The sequence below is a fragment of the Echiichthys vipera genome (genome assembly GCF_963691815.1).
Source record: "Echiichthys vipera genome assembly, chromosome: 12".
Lineage (NCBI taxonomy): Eukaryota > Metazoa > Chordata > Actinopteri > Perciformes > Trachinidae > Echiichthys > Echiichthys vipera.
This window is the reverse complement of record NC_139837.1, coordinates 18,867,567-18,887,712: the sequence shown is the minus strand read 5'-3', so window position 1 is coordinate 18,887,712 and position 20,146 is coordinate 18,867,567. Positions and strand designations below refer to the sequence as shown.

At 42.4% G+C, this 20,146-nt stretch overlaps 1 protein-coding gene across 3 annotated transcripts in view; it reads right to left on the bottom strand.

The window, feature by feature from the left end:
* Positions 1 to 225: 225 nt before the first annotated feature.
* prkd3 (protein kinase D3) overlaps positions 226 to 20,146 on the bottom strand; it is a 36,688-nt gene continuing 16,767 nt past the window's right edge. The window contains exons 3-19 of one of the 3 annotated variants that reach the window (XM_083923912.1): positions 17,265 to 17,403; positions 13,106 to 13,237; positions 12,383 to 12,540; positions 11,248 to 11,440; positions 11,075 to 11,152; positions 10,792 to 10,978; positions 10,096 to 10,219; positions 9,790 to 9,867; positions 6,482 to 6,758; positions 5,175 to 5,227; positions 4,705 to 4,777; positions 4,481 to 4,587; positions 4,203 to 4,364; positions 3,140 to 3,238; positions 2,790 to 3,057; positions 2,348 to 2,433; positions 226 to 1,840 (exon numbers count right to left, since the gene is read on the bottom strand). In XM_083923912.1, coding sequence (XP_083780038.1) covers positions 1,667 to 1,840; positions 2,348 to 2,433; positions 2,790 to 3,057; positions 3,140 to 3,238; positions 4,203 to 4,364; positions 4,481 to 4,587; positions 4,705 to 4,777; positions 5,175 to 5,227; positions 6,482 to 6,758; positions 9,790 to 9,867; positions 10,096 to 10,219; positions 10,792 to 10,978; positions 11,075 to 11,152; positions 11,248 to 11,440; positions 12,383 to 12,540; positions 13,106 to 13,237; positions 17,265 to 17,403 — 2,388 coding nt within the window. In that variant the 3' untranslated portion in view covers positions 226 to 1,666. The remainder of the gene's footprint in view (positions 1,841 to 2,347; positions 2,434 to 2,789; positions 3,058 to 3,139; positions 3,239 to 4,202; positions 4,365 to 4,480; positions 4,588 to 4,704; positions 4,778 to 5,174; positions 5,228 to 6,481; positions 6,759 to 9,789; positions 9,868 to 10,095; positions 10,220 to 10,791; positions 10,979 to 11,074; positions 11,153 to 11,247; positions 11,441 to 12,382; positions 12,541 to 13,105; positions 13,238 to 17,264; positions 17,404 to 20,146) is intronic. The other 2 variants (XM_083923914.1, XM_083923913.1) reach the window with 2 other exon arrangements.

Here is a 20,146-nt window from a genome sequence, read left to right as displayed (position 1 = left end):
ACACACGCTCCCTCCCTCACTCGCTCGCTCACTCACACATCGTGATGCAACATACAGTAAACTATAAACCAGGGCTGCTTATGCATGCATGCACACTGAGGAACTGACATACAAAATCTATTGTTAAAGTCATGAGCGTAGAGACAGGAAGGAAACTTTTATTCTCAGTTGAGAAGTTGGGTTTTTATTCCATTGGTATTTACTGAAATATACAAAACAGCGACACCTGCCAATCCAGCGGCAACAAAGAGAGAAGGAGGACAACAAGAAACAGGAAAGTACTCCCAAAACACACCAACAGAGCAAACTACAGAACTGTAGAACAATAAACTCCCACGTGAAAAGGATTGTAAGTATACCTAATTTCTGCTTGGTCCACTGTCGAGACAAAGGGTCCGTTCAAATGGACCGGACAACGTAATTGACAAGGAGACACAAGTATTTTGATCAATGTAAAACCTTGGTTGGCCGCCTCTGGCGATGCAACACAGATACAGAGAGCATCAAAAACACATATTCCAGAATTGGAGTGCTTAAAAACTCATTCAAGAATACTGCGAAAGTACAGAAAAAGACACACAGAAACATGACGCTCTAACATAGAGTCTATGCTGTTTTAGCCTCACGTTGAACTGTAAAAAATGGCTCCGTTACTGTAATTACTGACAATTTAGTAACTAAGAAATACGAAATTCATGTCAATTTTTGTCAAAATGTTTGGAAACAATGAAATTAATAAACATACTTGGTCTGTTGGTCACTATCTCAAGAGGAAAGTTGATCAAATTTGCACTATTAGCTGCCACTAACAGGTTATATACTCTTACGACATGTTGGTTGAAAATACCTGTCGAAGTTTGTTAAAATAAATGGTGACAAAGCAGCCAATACGCGTGAGTTGCATCAACTTTCTGCTTATTATCTCTGGTTAAAACTTTGCACCTATAGACTGGACAACACCATTTGCTCTCTGTAGCAGCGAATAGTGTTTCTATTCAATTGCTAAATGCAATGGTAATATAGTGCAAAAATCTACCACAATTATGAAATACATTAAAAAAAACATACAAATATATGTGATAGTTCCAGTTTCATGCCAAAGGACAGTCTCACAAACAGTTGGGAAATGAGAACAAAAGTCATGTGTTTTGAATTCTCAGACTGTAAATCCCTTGTGAAAAGTGCCCTTTACTCCTGGGGTAAGCTCTCTCTCTCTCCTCTCACATAAAGAACAGAGTCATATTATTACTCAACGTTATCCAAACTTGCGTGTACAATAACTCAACTATTAAGTTCACCTTGTTTTGGTTTGTGATTGTTCTTAAAAATGAACTAAACTTGAGTAAATCCATGGAATGTTTTGATATCGTGCAAACAGAAGATGAACTTCTCTCCTGACTCCTCTCCTGTGTCTTAATGCGTTTCTGTGGCACGCATCTCCACCTGCGTACTGCTTGTAGCAAGTTGTGCAACATGCTACAAATTCTGTCGGGGTTTTTCTCACTTTAAAGCCTCTGGTGAGTGATTCTCCACCTGATAGGCTTCTCTCTGTTTCCACAACAAACAGTTCTGGAGGGAAAATCCGCCGCTCCCAAAGCTTCATGACAAAGTCCCTGTGACAATACTTGTCCTGTAATACATCTGGTGTAGTAAGTGCCCTGTGTCACTAGGGGTCCTCTTCCATGTCGTCCAGGTTGGGAGCCATGATAAAGTGTTTGGGGTAAACAAGACAGTGCTCGTCTGCGTACTCCTCCCAGCGTGCGTCGTCACTCTCGTGGGTGATGTAGCGCTCGCCTCGCCGCGTCTCAAATTCCCTGAGGTCTAGCCATGTCTGATAATCCTAAAGGAAAGAGACATGGCTTTTTAAATTAGTCATGTACATTATCTTCCTTAGTAAGAAGGTGCTTCTGACATGAAGTGATTGAATTCCTTTGTGCTTTTATGCTTAGTTTTCACTCCCAATATTTATAGGCTTCTAGCAGAGTCACTATGTCTTGAACTACATGCCATCAGTTTGCATGTGAGTTGTACTTATGTCCTTGGATAAGTTTTATAAAAAAGAAAAAAAGACATTCCACAACTTGCTTAATAAGTTAAAAGTAATAATATGCATTGAATGTACCAAAAGTAATGTAATGTATTTTTTTAAGGTATTGGCAATTATCAGTAAACCGTCGATACTAAAGAAAACGTCCAAAAGAGATAAGTGATTATGAGGGAATATCCTCGGATACTGTAAGTCATGCTGAATCTAACAGTATGTGTACCACGTCTGTGTGTTCAGATTAGACTGAGTTAGAGAAGAAGTAGAGTGATTTGGGTCGAAGAAAATAAGTTAATGTGTCACCTGTAACCAGGGATGGCTGAGACACTTGTCCACGCTGTACCTCTTCCTCATCTTGACTTGGAGAAGATTGTTGATCAGATCTGTAGCTGTGAAGGACATTGAGAATGTGCAGACTGTATCAAAAAACAGAACATTAAAGGATGTATCATCTCATACCCACAGCATACTGTGAAGACACCTTCACCAGTGTGTGTGTGGCTTGGGCAGCTGTGGAGGTTTCAGAGTGACTCAGTCGACCGCAGACAGAGAAAAGTCAGAACAAAGTTCAGACGACCCAGACATGTAGGTGGGGAGGACAGCTCTGAAGCTACATGTCTGAGTATCAGTTTGAGACCAAATTACAGGTGCAACAAGGCTGTCAGAGTCAAAAGTGAAGGTCATCCTAGCTAACCAAACATTTGTGAATTCCTGCTGGAAGAGGATAGACAAACAGTTTTTTTACCTTCTGCAGAGATGTCCTTCCAGGGCGTAGGGGGGTACATGAAGGCAGCATTCTGAATCTGGTCGTTAATGTCCTCGTCCTCATTAAAAGGGAATGTCCCGCTCAAGCTGACGTACACAATGACTCCCACTGACCACATGTCTAAGGAGCGATTGTAGCCTTTACTGCGCAGCACTTCTGGAGCCAGGTAAGCCGGAGTGCCGACTACAGACCGTCGGAACGACTTCTCGCCAATGATACGGGCAAAGCCAAAGTCACACAGCTTTACCTGTGAGAAGACAGAAAAACATGGTCAATGCATGCAGCTGTGTCACAACATATATGCACTCATTTTAAAAAAAATAATTTACCTGAGGAAAGGGCTCTGCAGAGGCCAGTAGTACATTCTCAGGCTTCAAGTCACAGTGAACAATGTTTTTGAAGTGCAGATGTCTCAAGGCCACCAGGATCTGTTGCAAGAAAAAGTAAAAAAATTAAATTAAAAAAAAGCACAGATTGAGCTAAAACGATGACAATAATATAAACTCCAGCTTTTGAATGTTTCAATGCATGGAGCATTAAATGTATAAACAGGGTAACCTTTGTATAATCTAAGCAGTAGACGCTATACAATGTTGCCATATGGAGACATAACAGCAGTTTAAGCATACAAATGTCCTTAAATACTTCCATCCTGACCAGCACCTTCACATAAAGACACATGATCTCATCTCATCATCCCATTGATATTCACAAGGCCTGGCGTAAGCTAGCCCTGCTCGCATGTCTGCCTATGGCCCTGTACCAAAACCACAGTGCGTCTGGCTCCCCTCTCCTGACCCTGACTTTGACAGAAGTCCTCCCGGCCACATCAGAGTAAAGCCCGCCACAGCTAATGGGGCTGTCGTTTAATGGCCCCGCTCCTGTTTGGGATTCGGGATCCGCAGAGGCCCAGGAGTCTGCTGCTCTTCTAATCAGGCCACAAAGCCACCAGCACACTGCAGGCTGTAATCCACGGGCCAGGGAGGAGGCTGTGATGCCATGCAGACCAATCCCGTAAACAATTCGCCCCAATCAGCTCACCACAAGAATAAACAGTGGGTTAACACACCCCAAAAACTGAAGGGAGGACGGGGGGACAGGGAAAGAAAGCTATGATACAAAATAAAACCCAAAAATCCTCACCGAATTTGAGGAAGATGCCATTCAAAAGTATAAAGCGTGGAGAGGCAATGACATGCTGTAGGTCTAATTGATTATCAGTTAAGTTTTGATCAGCTGCTTTAAGAGAGAATATTTTACAATCAGGCGACTGAGTAGTCCAGTTTAAGAAAGCATGCAAGTACTGGAATCTTAATCTTGAAGACTTGAGAAAAGAAGAGACAGAAAGAGATGGAGGAGAGGGGATGAGAAGTGTGTTTGTGGAATACAGACCTGTGTGACTAAGAACTTGGTGACTCGTTCAGGCAGTTTGCTCTTCTCGCTAGACAGAATCATCTCCAGCATGTCGCCGTGCAGCTTCTCCATGACGACAAACACTCGCTCCGGCGTCTCAAACATACACTCCAAGTTGACGATACCTGGGTGATGCAGATTCTGAAGAAAGGCACAAAAGACACTGATTCAGGAATAGTGAGGGTACAACCAAGGCCTCTCATACCTACAGTACATACTAGACTCTGGTATTCTCAGTGATGGATTCTGGTCATTACCTGTAATATGGCCACCTCGTTCCTGAGCTGGCTCTCCTGCTTGGTAGGAAATCTCATCTTGTCAATAACCTTGATGGCCACATCTCTGCCACTCTTTCTGTGTTTGCCTAAAATATTATAGGACAGGGTGAAATTAATAACTTTAAAACAGCCTACAAATGTAATACAATTCACAGTAGAGATATATCGAATTTAAGCGGAACCATATCAAAAGTGCAACATACCTCCATACACGATGCCAAACTGGCCGGATCCCAGCACCTCATCAGAGAATATTTGGTACACTGAAGCAATATCCTATAGAGAGATCATTTGCATTGTTACTGTTGCATTTTTCTTTGAATCATTCATGCTGACAATGGCAATCAGTAAAGGTTACATCATCATAAGCCTGGATAATAATGTTGATCTTGCGAAATATTTTCTGGTAATGCCAAATATTTAACTTTCACCCAATGCAGAAGTGGAACTGGGACGGAAAAAAATCTTGTGTATAGGTCAGCAGCTTCCCCATTCATGCAGCTTAAAAGTGTCCACTGGAGGTTTTGGTAAAGAAACAGTAAGATACCTTTTCTTTTTTTAATTTTTATTTTACCACAACAGATACTTTAATAGCACACGAATGCATGCATGTTGAGGCTGTGCGGGAAGTTGTGCAACAACAGCTCCCAGAAAACAAAGAATGCCCACTCACCACATTCTCCTGGATCTGGCAGTTAGACACAGATATGCTGATGGACAGCTCTTCTGGAGGGGAAACACATGATGTTTCTACATTTAACAACTTCACCAAAGCGTAAGCATGAATCTCTAATTGTAGTCAGATACAACATTTTTTTCTTCACAACTTTCAAGCTTATCGCAGCTGCATGCAATAAGTCACAGCCCCACATAATGAAGCATTTTATTAGACAATAAATTGGCTATAAAATTGATCTGGGAAGCTATGTGTGACTGTGTAGTGCAAGTATGCAATGCATTTCATAACTGGGAATTTAAACAGCCGTAGGGGCTAATTCGGCGTACTAGCCAATGAATACAAGAGACAGATATTAAAGTAGCAGAAAACATGATGTTGTGATCATTTAGCTAATGCTACGGTATGTATCTTGGAAAACAAGCTCGAAAACAAGCTCGAATTTGGAATGAGAAATGACTACATGAATTATGAAATACTTTCAGAATAAATATCCATACTTTACCAGTTCATCTACAATTACTTAATCATTAAATTAATACAGATCTCTGGACGAGGGCTGTTTTAAATAACTGATTGTAAATTCCTCTTTGTAGTTAAGGACCAAGCTACTCTGACCTAATACATAATGAGTACAGTGAGGGAGGCTCAGTTTCTGCACAGTAATGTTAGATCATTTGTCACTATTGTCATCTTCAAACAGTGACTCACTTCACAGGCTCACTTCCCTCAGCTTATAGACACAGCTAAGGGCGGCTACCTAAGTGGGTTTTCTGACCACTTTAGCCAAGGTGGTGCAGCTACTTTCAATTTGAGAAAACCTCAAATTTTCCACTTTCAGCTTTCTCAACACACATAATCAAGGAAAGGAAGACTTTTCGTTTGTTGTGGCGCATGAAGTTGCATACTTAAGTCTTGTGTTGAGTCAGGAAATACCATGTTATACTACAAGTCATCACAGACAGGGGAAGCTCTTGTTTGACACAAGGCACACAGTCACAAACTGACAACATTCCTCAGTGATGTATATTACAAACTAAACCAAAGCCATACAGTTAAGTATGGATCTTACTTATGCTATAATGGACTATATTAACTAAAAATTTTCAATGAAACATCAAAAAAATGTTTTTCACTTGAATATGTAGCCCTTTCCTGTGTCTAATTTAATAATCCTCTAAATCCCCCCCAAAATGTCACCTTTTAATAAAGAAAATATGCCATATGCTACCTCTATTTTAAGATTTATCATTTTGTTCCACATAAAACAAATTGCAGAAGAGAGCTGTAAATCCTCTACTTACTATGATCTTTACCCTGGCCAGCAGCACTGGCCACACTGGGCTGAGGGGTGACAGGCATCAGGGCCTGTCTGATGGCCTTTTCCCAGCCCTGAGCCACATCCATGCCAACTCCTGAGGCAGCCAGAGCAGGGCTGTGGTAGTGACTGCAATTGTTCTCCCCTACATAGTAGACCATGGTGGCTGTGATGATCTCAAAGCAGTGTGGGTTGCTGCCCTGGGCCAGATTACTGTAGTCTCTGGACTGTTCCACCTGGAGGATCTCAGACAGAGGGATTTCCTGTGGGAGGGGTGAGGGACAGAGATTGGAAAAATAAACCCACAAAATGTTATATTCTGCGTTTCTAAAATAAATTAGATCCATAGCATTTCCATCAAGTGAGTGCTTAATTTTATTTATCTATTCCACTGAGTGTTGCCTGCACAGTCAACAAATACACCTAAGGCATAAACAATTTATAGGCGCGAAAAGGTATTATATAAGTCATAGTACTTTGGGAGGAGAGATTAGAAACAGGTAAGAAAAAGAACACAGAAACACATTGGATAATTAGATAAATACTAATAAATAAATAAAAATTAGATCTACAGCCAAAACAATTTAGATATTTTTCTCTTTTTACCAAGTTGGAAAGTTTCCCTCTTACTTAAAAAAACATTAAGTTACTAATATTACAAAAGTTGTGACCACTTTTTTTAAAGTGATTATCTCATTCTTTTAAAAAATCAAATAGAAAACAATCTTATTGGAGCCTAAACATGCCAAATGCTGTAATCCATTACCTAAACAATAACATGACAGAAACAATAATATAGGTAGAAACACTCACACACTCCAAAAGTCTCCACACTGTCTGTGTAATCACAGTGTTGTTATGCAGCCCCAGCTCTAACTTTCTCCTTTACTCCTCTCTCTCTTATGAGCACATACAGAAGGGACAGTTTGGAGCACAATTTAAAAGCCCACCCCCCCTTCAAACTCACTGTCAAATCAAAAAGAGGAGGGAGGGTCAAAAATTAAAAAACACAGAGAAGTTCAAGCCAATGGGGGCTCACAGAGGCACACGCTGTCCCCTCCGCGTGGCTCACCACAGAGTATCAGATGAAGTGCTTGTGGTTAGCGGGGCCGGGTCACGTGAGCGGGCGCTGCGGCGGCTGAAGTGCTCTGGTTCCCTGATTACAAGGCAGGGCCAGCCAGAGGCCCCATCTGAGCACGAGCCTCTGGCGCTACCGCTAGCCACTGAGACGAAAGACACGGCAACTACCGTTCCTCTGCAGGGTAGTGTGGGTGTGTGGCTGCACCGTTTGAGTGTGACAGGACTCAATCTGGCAGAGACAGAGAGAAGCCCCCTCACCCCATAAAAGGTTCTTCAGAGAAAGCCACAAGTACAGGGGTCTCATCTTCAAACGAGGAGCTGTTATGGCTTCCAAATGGAGAAAATGGCTGCCATGCCTGGCAAGCAAGCCACCACGCGACCACCACTAATCAGATTGGAGGTATAAAGAAGAGAGGAGAGGGGAGGACAGTGGGCCACACACTGATGAGCAGCAGGCTAGAAAACTTCAGAGAAATGAGAGAAAAATGCCCAGAAAGAACAGGCGGTTTCCCGGATACAAACACTGAACATATGGAGAATCTGTGGTTTCGCAGAAGAACCCCCTGAAAAGAAGTTTTTTTTCTACTGTATGTGCACAAAATCATGTTATCTATCATTGGGCAAAGATCTGCTAATCTGAAGCGGCAGACATGGAACAAAGTCCAAACTTTGATGCATGAAAAGCAGGCATTTACGGCTAGCCTTCAATTAGCCTCCTGAAGGTCTTAGACGTTGCTGAGTGCCAAGTTGATAATAAAGAACCACATAAAGCTGCCAGTGAACACACCCTCAGGAGTCGGCCCCTGCTGAGGTTTCCTCTCCAAGGCTTTAGTGGCAGGGGGACGCAGGGTGTGACTGAATAACTGGTAGAGAAGGGTGAGGGAAGTTTTGTTTTTTTCAAAGTTGTGTCACAACCAGCAGAAGAAAGACAGTTGCTTATAAAACCACCTGTGTGACACAAAGAGAACATGCAAACGCTCACACTTGAAACTCTGCTGCATCCTACACTCCATCCCACTGCAACACAAGTCTGACCACAGCTCAAGCAGTGTTAAGTCTCAAAACACACAAAGCGACATGAACAATAAAATGATAACATCCCCCACCTTACACGCACGCACGCACGCACGCACGCACACACACACACACACACACACACACACACACACACACACACACACACACACACACACACACACACACACACACACACACACACACACACACACACACACACACACACACACACACACACACACACACACACACACACACACACACACACACACACACACACACACACACACACACACACACACACAACCACCAACACACATGTGGAAGTCTTTACCTTGCAGGCTGTCGTTCCCTCCCTCAGTTCTCCAGTTTGTAATTACTGTGCTATTAAGCCCCTGCGGCAGTGTAATGACTGACTACGGTGCTGGCACTCAGCGGGGAAGTGTCACACACTCTCCACAACTGATTTTACATAACAAAATTACAATGTTTCACTCACAGCTACCACTTACTATGGAATGGAATGGATTTTTAAAAAAAGTTTGAAACTCATTGTCTGGTTTTAAAGAATTCAACCACGTTATAGAACAATTGTGCGCCAAAATTCTCTGAAAATTCACTTTTTTTTAAACTTGGGGATCCCTATGGTCCGAATTCTCCTCTCTCTTGAAAACCCCTTAAAATGTCCCATCTGACCTAATGAATACTGGATAAAGATAGCAACTGTTAGCAACTACATAACTTTCACTTCATGCAGGAAAGAGACCAGGCTGCAGGGTGAAAACCACAGGGGAAATTTCAGTGGGCCGAACTGACCTCAGCGTAGTTTACAGTTGCAACAGGACAGCCCTGAGGCTGAGTCATACAGCAACCACGGGTTAGATGGTATTTACATACCTCTCATCAGTGTGACAGGCAATATTCAAACATGAATATGAAACTGAATCACTTATGGTAATGACGTTAACATCACACCGTTTGAGTTAGAAGAAAGTAGTGTAATGGTACATTGTCAATACTATGGAGCTATAATGGGGACTTTATGGATATTATTCACCATGAAGCCAACATTGAATCAGTTTGAATTAAGCTGCTCCATTTCCTGACAGATTAATAAAGGCTTCTGTGTGTATTTTTATGTGCAGGACCAGACATTGTTCCTAAAACAAAAGGCAGAGGTGATAGCTTTATGCTTACTTTGTAGAACTTGGCCCCGGTGTCGTTCTGGAAGAGACTCAGACTCTTGCTGTCCAGCCTCCAGTAATGTCTCTTCCGCTGTTCAACGGGGAGAGGAAAACCAAAGTTAGTCCAAACACCAAAACACAAAACACCTACCAATGTTACAGTACTTTAAAAGTTAGTTTCATGAGGAAAATACCTTCTGTGCTGAATTCAACACATGTGAACAGCTTTTGGAGAAGGAGTTTTCCCCAGCATACAGGCTAAGCACAGCCCATTTCAGACTGGGCTCCTTTGTTGGGCTTTTGGGGTTATCAGTCTTACCAGGTTGTCCCTGCTCGTATAATGAACCATCCAGCCCTCCTTCACCACAGTGGAACTCCGCCTCTTGGTGTGTTTGATGGACTGGACCACCCGCATCAGAGGGATGTTGCTGCTAGTGGAAGGGCTAGACACAACAAGAAAAGATTTCATGAATCAACACAACGGTAACTTACTTACTTTTAGAGCTAAATACACTGAAACAGTAACAGGTTACATTTTAATTGACCTGTAGCCAGCTTATGAAACCTTTTTATGTTTGCTTTTCTAACCACCCAGTGTCTGGTAGGTCTTTCCTTACAGAAATCCTGCACAGGATGTGATGTATTTTATGTTTGCAGCAGTGGCAACACTACTGGAAACATAAAACGCACACTGCTGGTGTAGAATAAATATAGGAATTGGGCAGTTAGACCTGGTTGTTTAAAACATAACCGCATAGTCCCCGGTTTGAATCAGGCTGGTGACCTTTGTTGCATGTCTTCCCCTTCTCCCCCTCGTTTCCTGTCACTCTTTAGTGAACTGTTCAATATTTCAATATATATATATTTATACACACACAGACACATATATACACACATGACTGGGTAGAATTTGGTAGCTGGCATGAGCAGTGCCACCTAATCTTCATCAATAGAACATCTACAATGGCACATTACCAGCCATAATAGTTGTCTACTTAAATCAACATTGTCATACCTAATAGTCTTGATGGGCTCTTCGTCCTTCTCTCTGTCCAATAAGGGAGAATCCATGTCAAACATCCTCTCATCAGGGGTGGAGGGTTCTTCCGGGTCATCCAGTCCTCTGCTGCCGTCCATATCACCACTGTCCACCTCCATAGTATCCATGGTAGTGTCGGAGTCTGGGCCAGGACTGGCTGGCTCTACACACGTATATGAAATATGCAAATATTTGAAAGTGCAAATATTGGAGATATACGTAGCACTGTGACTGTGAACTTGGGTGTAGAAGAACTTACCTCCATTGAAGTCCACCTCCCCCAAACAGTCCCTAGGTACCTTTGAAGCACATCGCTTATGACAGTTGAATCTGCAATCTGGCAGATGAAAAAAAAGCGAGACTCTTCACGTCACCAAAACAATCTAAACACAACCCATGTGTCTTTTAAACAGACTCTTAGTTTAGCCCTACCTTTACACTGCATGCCCTGGCGAAAGAGACCCTTGAGCAGACGCTTGCAGTACTGGCAGATAGTGGGACGAGTGTAGGTGTGAATGGCGAAGGTGTGTGGCACTTTAACCCGCCCCAGCACCATCTTCTCCATCCAGATAGGTCTGCCGCTCCAGGACAGAATTCGCTTCCCTGCCTCCTGATGGGACCTCTGCTGTGGGGTTGGGAAGGACAATAATGACATGGCAGTAGAAGAAGAGAAATCAGTGGAAAAAGGGGAAAAGAAATCTGTCGTACTGAGTTAGCATGACTTTGAATATTTAACACGATCCCACTGGAGGAAAAAACAGTTATTATCTCTGTCATATTTTACCACATATAAGCCTTTAGTTCTGATTTTATATGAATAAATCAAGTCTGGAAGATCCTGGCAGAAATAGGAAGGAAGCTTTCTTCATTTTCTTTCTTCAAGCGAGTAGATACATAAACTTGGGCTTTTAATATCATTATCTTAATTACATTTCCTGATGAACTTTTGCGGGGAATATTCCAGTGCGGGCTTATGCAAAAACAGTTTCATAAGACCTTGCTGAGGATCACTCCACTGAGCTCTGTGCGACTCAATTTAATTTTCTGCATCAGTGGTATTCTACAACAGGGCCCAGAAGATTCACCCATGGGAAAGAGCCAAATTTGATGAGTTAAGACACATCTAACGGTTAAGACAAAGCTTGTGAGGAGCATGTGGATTGACTGCCTCATATTCTTGGCCAATTTACCTGGCTCCCAGTCTGATTTAGGAAGATGTCTAAACTCTTTACATCTCCCCCCCTTCATTCAGAGAATATGCAGATACTGACGTCTTTCCAACTTTGCAGAGTGCTTTTCTATCCAAGCATATGCACAGACTCGGAGTATGTCAGAATACATGGAATGGCGTTACATAATTACGATTAAAAAAAGGTATTCTGTTAAGTTTACAGAAAAAAAGATGGAATCATCTTATCCCTATTTCTTTTCTCTTGTCTATATTTGCATACCTGATACTGAGATAATTCAAAAGTAACAGAAAGTAATCAAGTTGTCAAAATACATTTTTTATAGTAACCCTCCCAACCCAGCATATGCATTCAAGCAACCACCAATCAGAACTCACCTCGTCCAGGACGACCACAGCATTTTCTGCAGGTGTCGGTCGGGGAACGGAGAGGGAGGGTCCGGGCAGGGAGACATTGGACAATCGCCTCTTCCTGACACCAGTACAGTTATTTGGGATCTTAAAGGCACAGCGCTTGTGGTAGTTCAGCCCACATCCTTAAAAACATGAAAACACAAATGACATCAGTCACAAACACCAAGGCCGTACAAACGCTACAGATCACAGTATAATTACATTTACATTTACATTTACAAGAGGTAAATACTCTCTTATTCCGTAAATCAGCCATGCGATGGCGGCTTAAAAGGAGAATTTGTGACTATGATTGTTTCCCTGGAAAATAAATCAACAACTTAGATTTAACTCACAGTCAGAGGGGGACTTCAAATGCAGCCAAATGACATCAAAATGAAAGAGTATAATTCAAATCTGACCCAACAAGGACTAAAACTCAAAGGCGAGCTGATGTGCCATAATTCCACTGGGATTCATGCATTCCACCAGCTACACTGCCGACTCTTTCTTGTTTGCTTGTATATCTCCCTGATTCTGACATTGTTACGGTCAGAGTTGTGGTGTGTTTGTGTGTGGATACAGTTGGATCTTCTCCTTGAAATATAGTCAAAGGTCTTAGAGTTGGTTAGCTCAAAGGCTTGGCAATGACACAATGTGTGTGTGTGTGTGTGTGTGTATGTGTGTGTGTGTGTGTGTGTGTCTAACCTTCACATTTGAGCCCCTGTCGGACAAGACCCCACAGCATCTCCCCGCAGTAGTCGCAGAAGGTGGGGGCCTTGTAGGAGTGGACATAAAGGGCATGGGGTCGGATCTGGAAGTCTTCAACTGTGGCTTGAGCTAGAAAGAAAAGTGGCATGACTGAAAGTCGGTGAAAACAAAACTAATGTGAAAAACAGTTTGTAAAAAAAACTGAAGAACAAGAAGAAAAATATGATGAGAAAATATGACAAAGGAATAAAAAAAGACAAGACGAGAGCTGCCATTTCTCCCATGTATTTGGCAACTACTTCACACTGTTTTTAATATATAAAAAAACAATATTGAAGACAATATATAGCCTCACTGTATGTGTGTAAATGAGAATCTTCTCTCACTTCTTGCAGGTGCTATGTCTACACTGCTGCAGTAGAGGGCACCACATCTGCAAAGACATTTTAGCTTCATCACTCCGTATATAAAAGTGATAGGGCACACCCATGGGACACCAGAGAACTGCAGAATGATCCTGTTATATCAGTCTATCCTTGTTATTAAAAACATCAAAACCAACAGAGCTGTGGACATGTCTCTCTTCCTGTTTCTCTCTTATTTTTCTTCGTCTCTGCTGTTTTGTGTCAAACAGACACACTGAGCTCATTGTTGGAAGCAAAGGGATGTTTAATCATGGCTGTGACGCATCAAAGATGTGAAGATGAGTAAGATATGGAGGTGAATGATGCCAAAAAAACCTCTGTGTGTGTGTGTGTGTGTGTGTGTGTGTGTGTGTGTGTGTGTGTGTGTGTGTGTGTGTGTGTGTGTGTGTGTGTGTGTGTGTGTGTGTGTGTGTGCAACTGAAGCTTCAGAGCTTGCATTAGCCTCATGGTCCTGTGCAATCATTTATACGGGTCGCGGTGGTGGTTAATCTTTACACTCTGGGTTAAGCAGCAAAACCTGTGTTGCGGCGATGGTGATGTCACAGTGTGATAGCACATTTTCTATGACATGATTCAGCTGATAAGGTTCTCTCTTGGACGACTGAGGACATTCTGAGCTTTTGTGATTGCGATGAGATGCAGACAACAAACATGACATGTGGCCAGTAAGATAAAAAAAAAACTTTCTTTGCTAAGTATCTGCTCCATATAAAGAAGAGAGAGACCATCCTATCAGCAAGAGATCAATTTAGGATTTGGAGCATCAAAAAAAAACTTTTAGATGTCAGAAATCCTCATGAGCGGTTAAAAAGTCAAGGGTCAATTCTGGGGTCAACACAACAAAATAAACAACAAAACTGGAACTGCTGCAGTCACAAAATCTGAGATGTTCATATTTATGCACACGATCAATACATGCACGTTTTTATCCATTTTAGAGATAAGGAGGATGACTGGCGGGGTGTTTTTGGCAGTTTTTGGTTTGATTTGAAAGAGAAAAAAGAACTCAAGCAGGTCACATGTCATGGGGCAAACATAAAAGGCGGCATTCATGAGCTTTTTCACACACGTCTGCAAAACAACTGGCCGCTTCTTAGCGGTTATGTAATGCTCGTTGTGGTAATTAGCATCAAACAACATGAACTCAACACGTTGTTTTTCGCAGCACTTCTCACGAGCGGAGAGGCTTCCATGAATACACAATCTGTTTGATTTGAGGCACAGAGTTTCCATTTGGAGGCCATAAATTTCCATCTGACAAAAAACAAGTTATGGCATATTTTATGACAAACATAAGGTATTGTAGAATATCAATTTCACACTGCCAGCAGTGGTGAGTAAAGAGCCTGTGAAAGTGGGTGGGAATTTAAGGGAGTGAAAAACAGAACAAAGGGACAATCGGTCAGGCCAAACCTCAAACCTCATGGGCCGAGATGGCCTGCGCAGTGTCCGCTGTGTCCAGGGCCGCCCCGCACATCAGAGCGTGTTTACACTCCACGGGTCTACTACAATCACTTACTGCAGGAAAAACAAACCCTCTTCTTTGAGCCCACGGCCAAGAAAAAGCCACTTCTGCCTCCCTCTCACAGCGAGAGAGAGATTCAGACTGTCTCTCTCCCACAGCCGTGGAATCCAACAACAGGTTGGTTAAGAAAAAACGGAACGGAAGATTACAGGAGACAAATTTTGGGGCCTGGAAAAAAAAAAGGCTCATATTTTCTCTAAACCAAATGAAGGGCTTGGGAACGTGCGCCTCTCAGCTCGTGTTTCTCAAACAAAGATCAAGTGTCTGACATGCAAAGCCCCTCACATGAAGAAGGCCAAGTTTATTGAGTGTTAGATGAAATTTAATAAAACAGCATGCGTTGCATGCGTAGCAAATCTGAGATACTTCTGTGAAGGTTTTCATCAGGTATATCTCACGCTATAAACTGTCGAGCTCAACTGCTGGAGCTTACACCTGCAGATGGATTCTTTGAGGTAGGAGGGATTAAAATGAGAGAGAGCAAGGAGGGGAAAGAGAGCAACAAAGACTGACACAAAAGAGAGCACAAGACAAACACAGACAGTGAGAAACAAAAAGAAGGAAGTTCTCCAGTCTTTAGTCTACATTCCTCAGCCCTGATGCCTGAAGTATCGTCAGATCCCGAACCTATACAATCATCCCGTCTAAATCCCCACAAACAATACTCTCGGCCCAGGAGAGAGGGGGAGATATTCAGCACAGGTGGTGTCAGGTGCTTCCCAGTGGAGACAGATGGAGCAGGAGAACAGATTAGAGCAGAACAGATACTCTAAGCCATCTGTTGGTCTCAGCACTGCACAGGAAGCTGATTCATTCATCGCAGGAAATGACAAAGAAAAACCAAACACCTGTGTAGCAGCTAGAAAAGGTGGAAACTTTGATGAGGAAGAAAGAAAAGAAATGTATCTCAAAATAAAAAGCAGGTGAGTGTTGGGTGATTCACTTGCAGTTATTGAACTGAAAACAATAAATTGCACAAGAATAATATTTCATTTTGACAGCAAAGTTTTGGTGAGTACAGAGTACTCTGACCTTGAACAAGACGCTACAGGCTGTGTTTACTGGAAGGTGCTTCAACTACTGACTGACTAGGCACAAAAAATGGACCATGTGAAGCTTCCTCCAGTTTATTAGTTTTAGACTATTGTTTGGAATTAAAAACACTTGTTTACATGTTTTAATGTTGAAAAACTGATTACTTTTCTCATACAGTCTGTCTGTGAATAAACATGTATTCAGCCTCTGTCTGAAACGCTCTATTTTGGCGCCTGTCTCTTTAAAGGCATCCTGAAAAAGCTCAGTTTGCTCTGACTGGTCAGCAATTGTGGGTCTGCATTTGCGTTCTCTTTTTCTCTGCACTGCATTGCAGCTGGGGAATGACTGTAATGGGACTTTCTAGGTATAGCCTATGTAGTATAGTTGTGACATCACAACCGTACAGAAGTAATGACGGCTCGTTTAAAGGCTCAGTTTTCTGGAAACGGACCGTGGTAATTTCTTTGTGGGTTGAGCATTTTGATACTTTTACAGTATTTCTATAGCACCTCGACCTGCTTTATTTTTATTTTTATTTTACAATTCAGGACCTTTTAGTCTACATTTCTTTGGACAGTGTTTGCTGATCTTTCAACTGTCATAAGCATAAGAGGATTCTTTTTTTTAAACTATTGACCAATGTCTATAATCTAAATTTGTACAACATACCTTTTCCACTTTTCTCAATACTCAGGATCGCATATTCTCAAAAAACATCCCCTAGGTTTTTTTGTTCAAAATTGGCACTTATTTTATGTTAGCAGCTGCTCTCAAGCTAGTGCTTTCAACATTTAAAAAATTTGTCACAGAATGACTTTGACCCTAAGCTTCCATAATGTGGGGCAAAAAAAATGTATTTGGATATCACATTTGAATATAAAAACATCTAAAATACTCATGTTAAGAGTTCTTACGACTGGATCATTTAAAGTTCTTGTTACAGGCTGTACCTTTTGTATTTGCCAAAAGCAACAGTTCACAATGATCTTTTGAGTCAATGTTATTTTTTTTTCTTTCACAAAGATGCTAAGTAACAATTAATTATAGTAGTGCTTTCTCCATGCTGTAACTAATCTGAGATGCTAGAGAAAAATACAACCTGCAAAAATCATTCAACACATTCGTGGTGACACTATGCATAAATTTATACATTTTCCTACAGCCTACATACCAGAGAGCACCACCTCGATGAGGTCTCCTTCATGGATGTCCTCTGCCGCGGTCAGCCTCTGCAGGATGTTCTCGTCGTTTAAATCGTGGCGGAACAGCAGGATTTTGTCGTACATGCCAAAGAAGCCGCACTCTGGAAACTGGAGAGAGGTGGAGATACAAATAAGGAAATTAGTGAAGCTTTTGTGTGTGTGTGTGTGTGTGTGTGTGTGTGTGTGTGTGCGCGCGCGTGCGTGCGTGCGTGCGTGTGTGTATGAGTGTGATAAATAATGGCAGATGTAATGTGTAAACAGATTTTGGACATTAATGGTTAATGCGCTGCAGTGGGTCCACATCTGATACAGGCACGAAGAAACAAAGAAAAAGATGCAGATCAACCCCATTACTCTGACATGTATTAACAATCTTTTCTGTAGTAAATCTTCTTTAAGTACACACACACACACACACACACACACACACACACACACACACACACACACACACACACACACACACACACACACACACACACACACTCACACACATACATTACATCATATTCAGTTGCTCACATCTGTACAGGGACTGGAGTAATCTGAACCCAGAGGCTCAGGAAGAAAATTTCTGTTCAGACCACCTTTCTTCCTTTCAGAGGACTTTAAAACAGGAGGAAAAGGGTCCTTTAGTGAAGTAGTAATGTATAAGTTATATGGTTTAACAAGTGTACACAATAAAAATACACCTGGATTCCAGCATGGCCAAGATCCCCAACTCAGCAGTCACAATCACTGACCATGTCTGGGCCAAACTAAACCTAGACAAGCCGAATCTGACCTGGAGCTGAGTACACCGGCGTAAAGTGACGTGATCAAGGAAGGGGGCGGAGAGAAGGGTGGGAGGCGGGGGAAGGAGGAGGAGGAGGTAAACATCCTGAGAGGAGTAGAGGAGAATCAGCTCACAGGAAGTGCAGCGCCAGTCAATACTGAGTCACTTCCTGTACTGAGGGCAGCCCATAGCCTCTTAAAGAGCGATGTTCTTGACACAAGAAAATTGTATCAAGCCATACACAAAAAGCATAGAGTAAATATCCAGATTTACAGACACATACACTTGTGTGTAAATTGAACATTGTACATCAAGACTCCTGTATTAAAAACCATTTCTCCTGTGCTGCACAGTATAACATGACTTTGCAACCCTGACGGTGCGGAAAAAGCTGATCAGCAGCAGACAGATGCTCAGACCTGTCCTGCATGGTTTGTATCAAAGTAGGAATTGGGGCGCAGTAATTTTACACCATTGCTTGAGCCCAGTTTCTGCGCCAAGCAGGCGGGTACTGGAGAATCCACCAGCTGTTTCCCCCTGAACCAAGGTCACGCACAATGGGCCGCATAGAACAATGCCATTACGGCCCAGGAGCACTGGAGTTGGCAAAGCCGTCTGGGCACGGGACACACAAGACACCTGGAGCTTTTTAGCTGCCAAGAAACACAGATACAGAGACAGCAAGACAGATTGATGGCTCAGGAAAACATGGGTGTATCAGATGACTCGTGTCAACAAAGCCAGAAGAATGAGCCGTCAGAAGGCTGAAGATGTAATTCTGCACAGAAACTGGTGACTGCTGAGGCCTGCTCTGGTCTTTCAGGAATAGTGGTTGGACAGGCCAACAAAGGTTCCCCTGCCCCCAACCTACACTCCCAGTCAAGAAGAAATTTTACTTCATGGATCAAATACAACATCATAACACACGATTCACTTCTTGTACAGCAATGTTAATTTCCCATGAAAGTCCCTGCTTAGAAAAGCATTCATGATCTATCTATAGGCTCACTCTAGGAATAAAAAACATGTCGCTGAAGCAGCAGCAATATACCTCGATGTACATCAGCTCAGATGCAACATACTGTATATTCACTAAACGTCCAATGTGTTGAGGTAATTAACTCACCAGCAAATATCTCAGAAATAACCACATTGCTAGACTCTACTAGGGGTACAGTAAAACACATTTGTTTTAATGTAATCCGGGTGAACCCTTTAACCTAATATGGCAATTCAGTTTTAAGGGAATGAGAATGTTAAATTAGTGCATTATTTCCATCTCAAAATTAGCCCTATAATTGATAGTGGCCATTCCAAAATGGGGGAACTGAGGTTATATGAGGTTAAAGATTGTACCACCAGATTGTACCTCACCACTATGACAATAATGAGCTCATAATACTGTGGTGCAGTCTAGAGGTAAGCCTTCAACACTGTGGGCCTGTGCTGTGTTATGTGTTTTTGCCAAATGGTAATGATATTTCGCGGCGACAATTCCTTGTATAGAGACAAACTCATCCAGCCATATGTTACATAGAGAGTACATGGGTGCCATCAAACAAACCCTGCGTGGAGGTCATTTCCCTTGAATGAAAACTACTGCAAACATAAACATGAGAAGCTAATAGGAGAAAGTTTTTCTAAGATCTGGCACGTGCCTGTATAATGGAACATCACATCAACTCGCCCCCTCCGTCTAACATACCTACATCCTATACCCTGTCACCCTCTGAGGTGATTAATGTTATGTGGCTCAAACAGACACCACACAGACAGGGGGGCATCCTTCCTGAACCGGCTGCAGTGTCATGGTGGGGTTTTCCTCCACTCGCCTGCTCTCGAACCCCACACGCACATGGGTCGATGCCCAAATCTAGCCAGCTGTAGTCACCTCCTCTTGGCATATCCCCATCCACCCCCCACCCCACCCCTGTGCAACACTTTCCACTGTACAGAACGGGTCCCATTCCAGAGCAGGAGGATCTGCAGGCTAACATGTAACGGCTGCAAGGGCAGAGGACATTACTTTTTTCCATGCCCCATTAAAGCCGGAGGAAGCCAGAGGTACAAGAACAA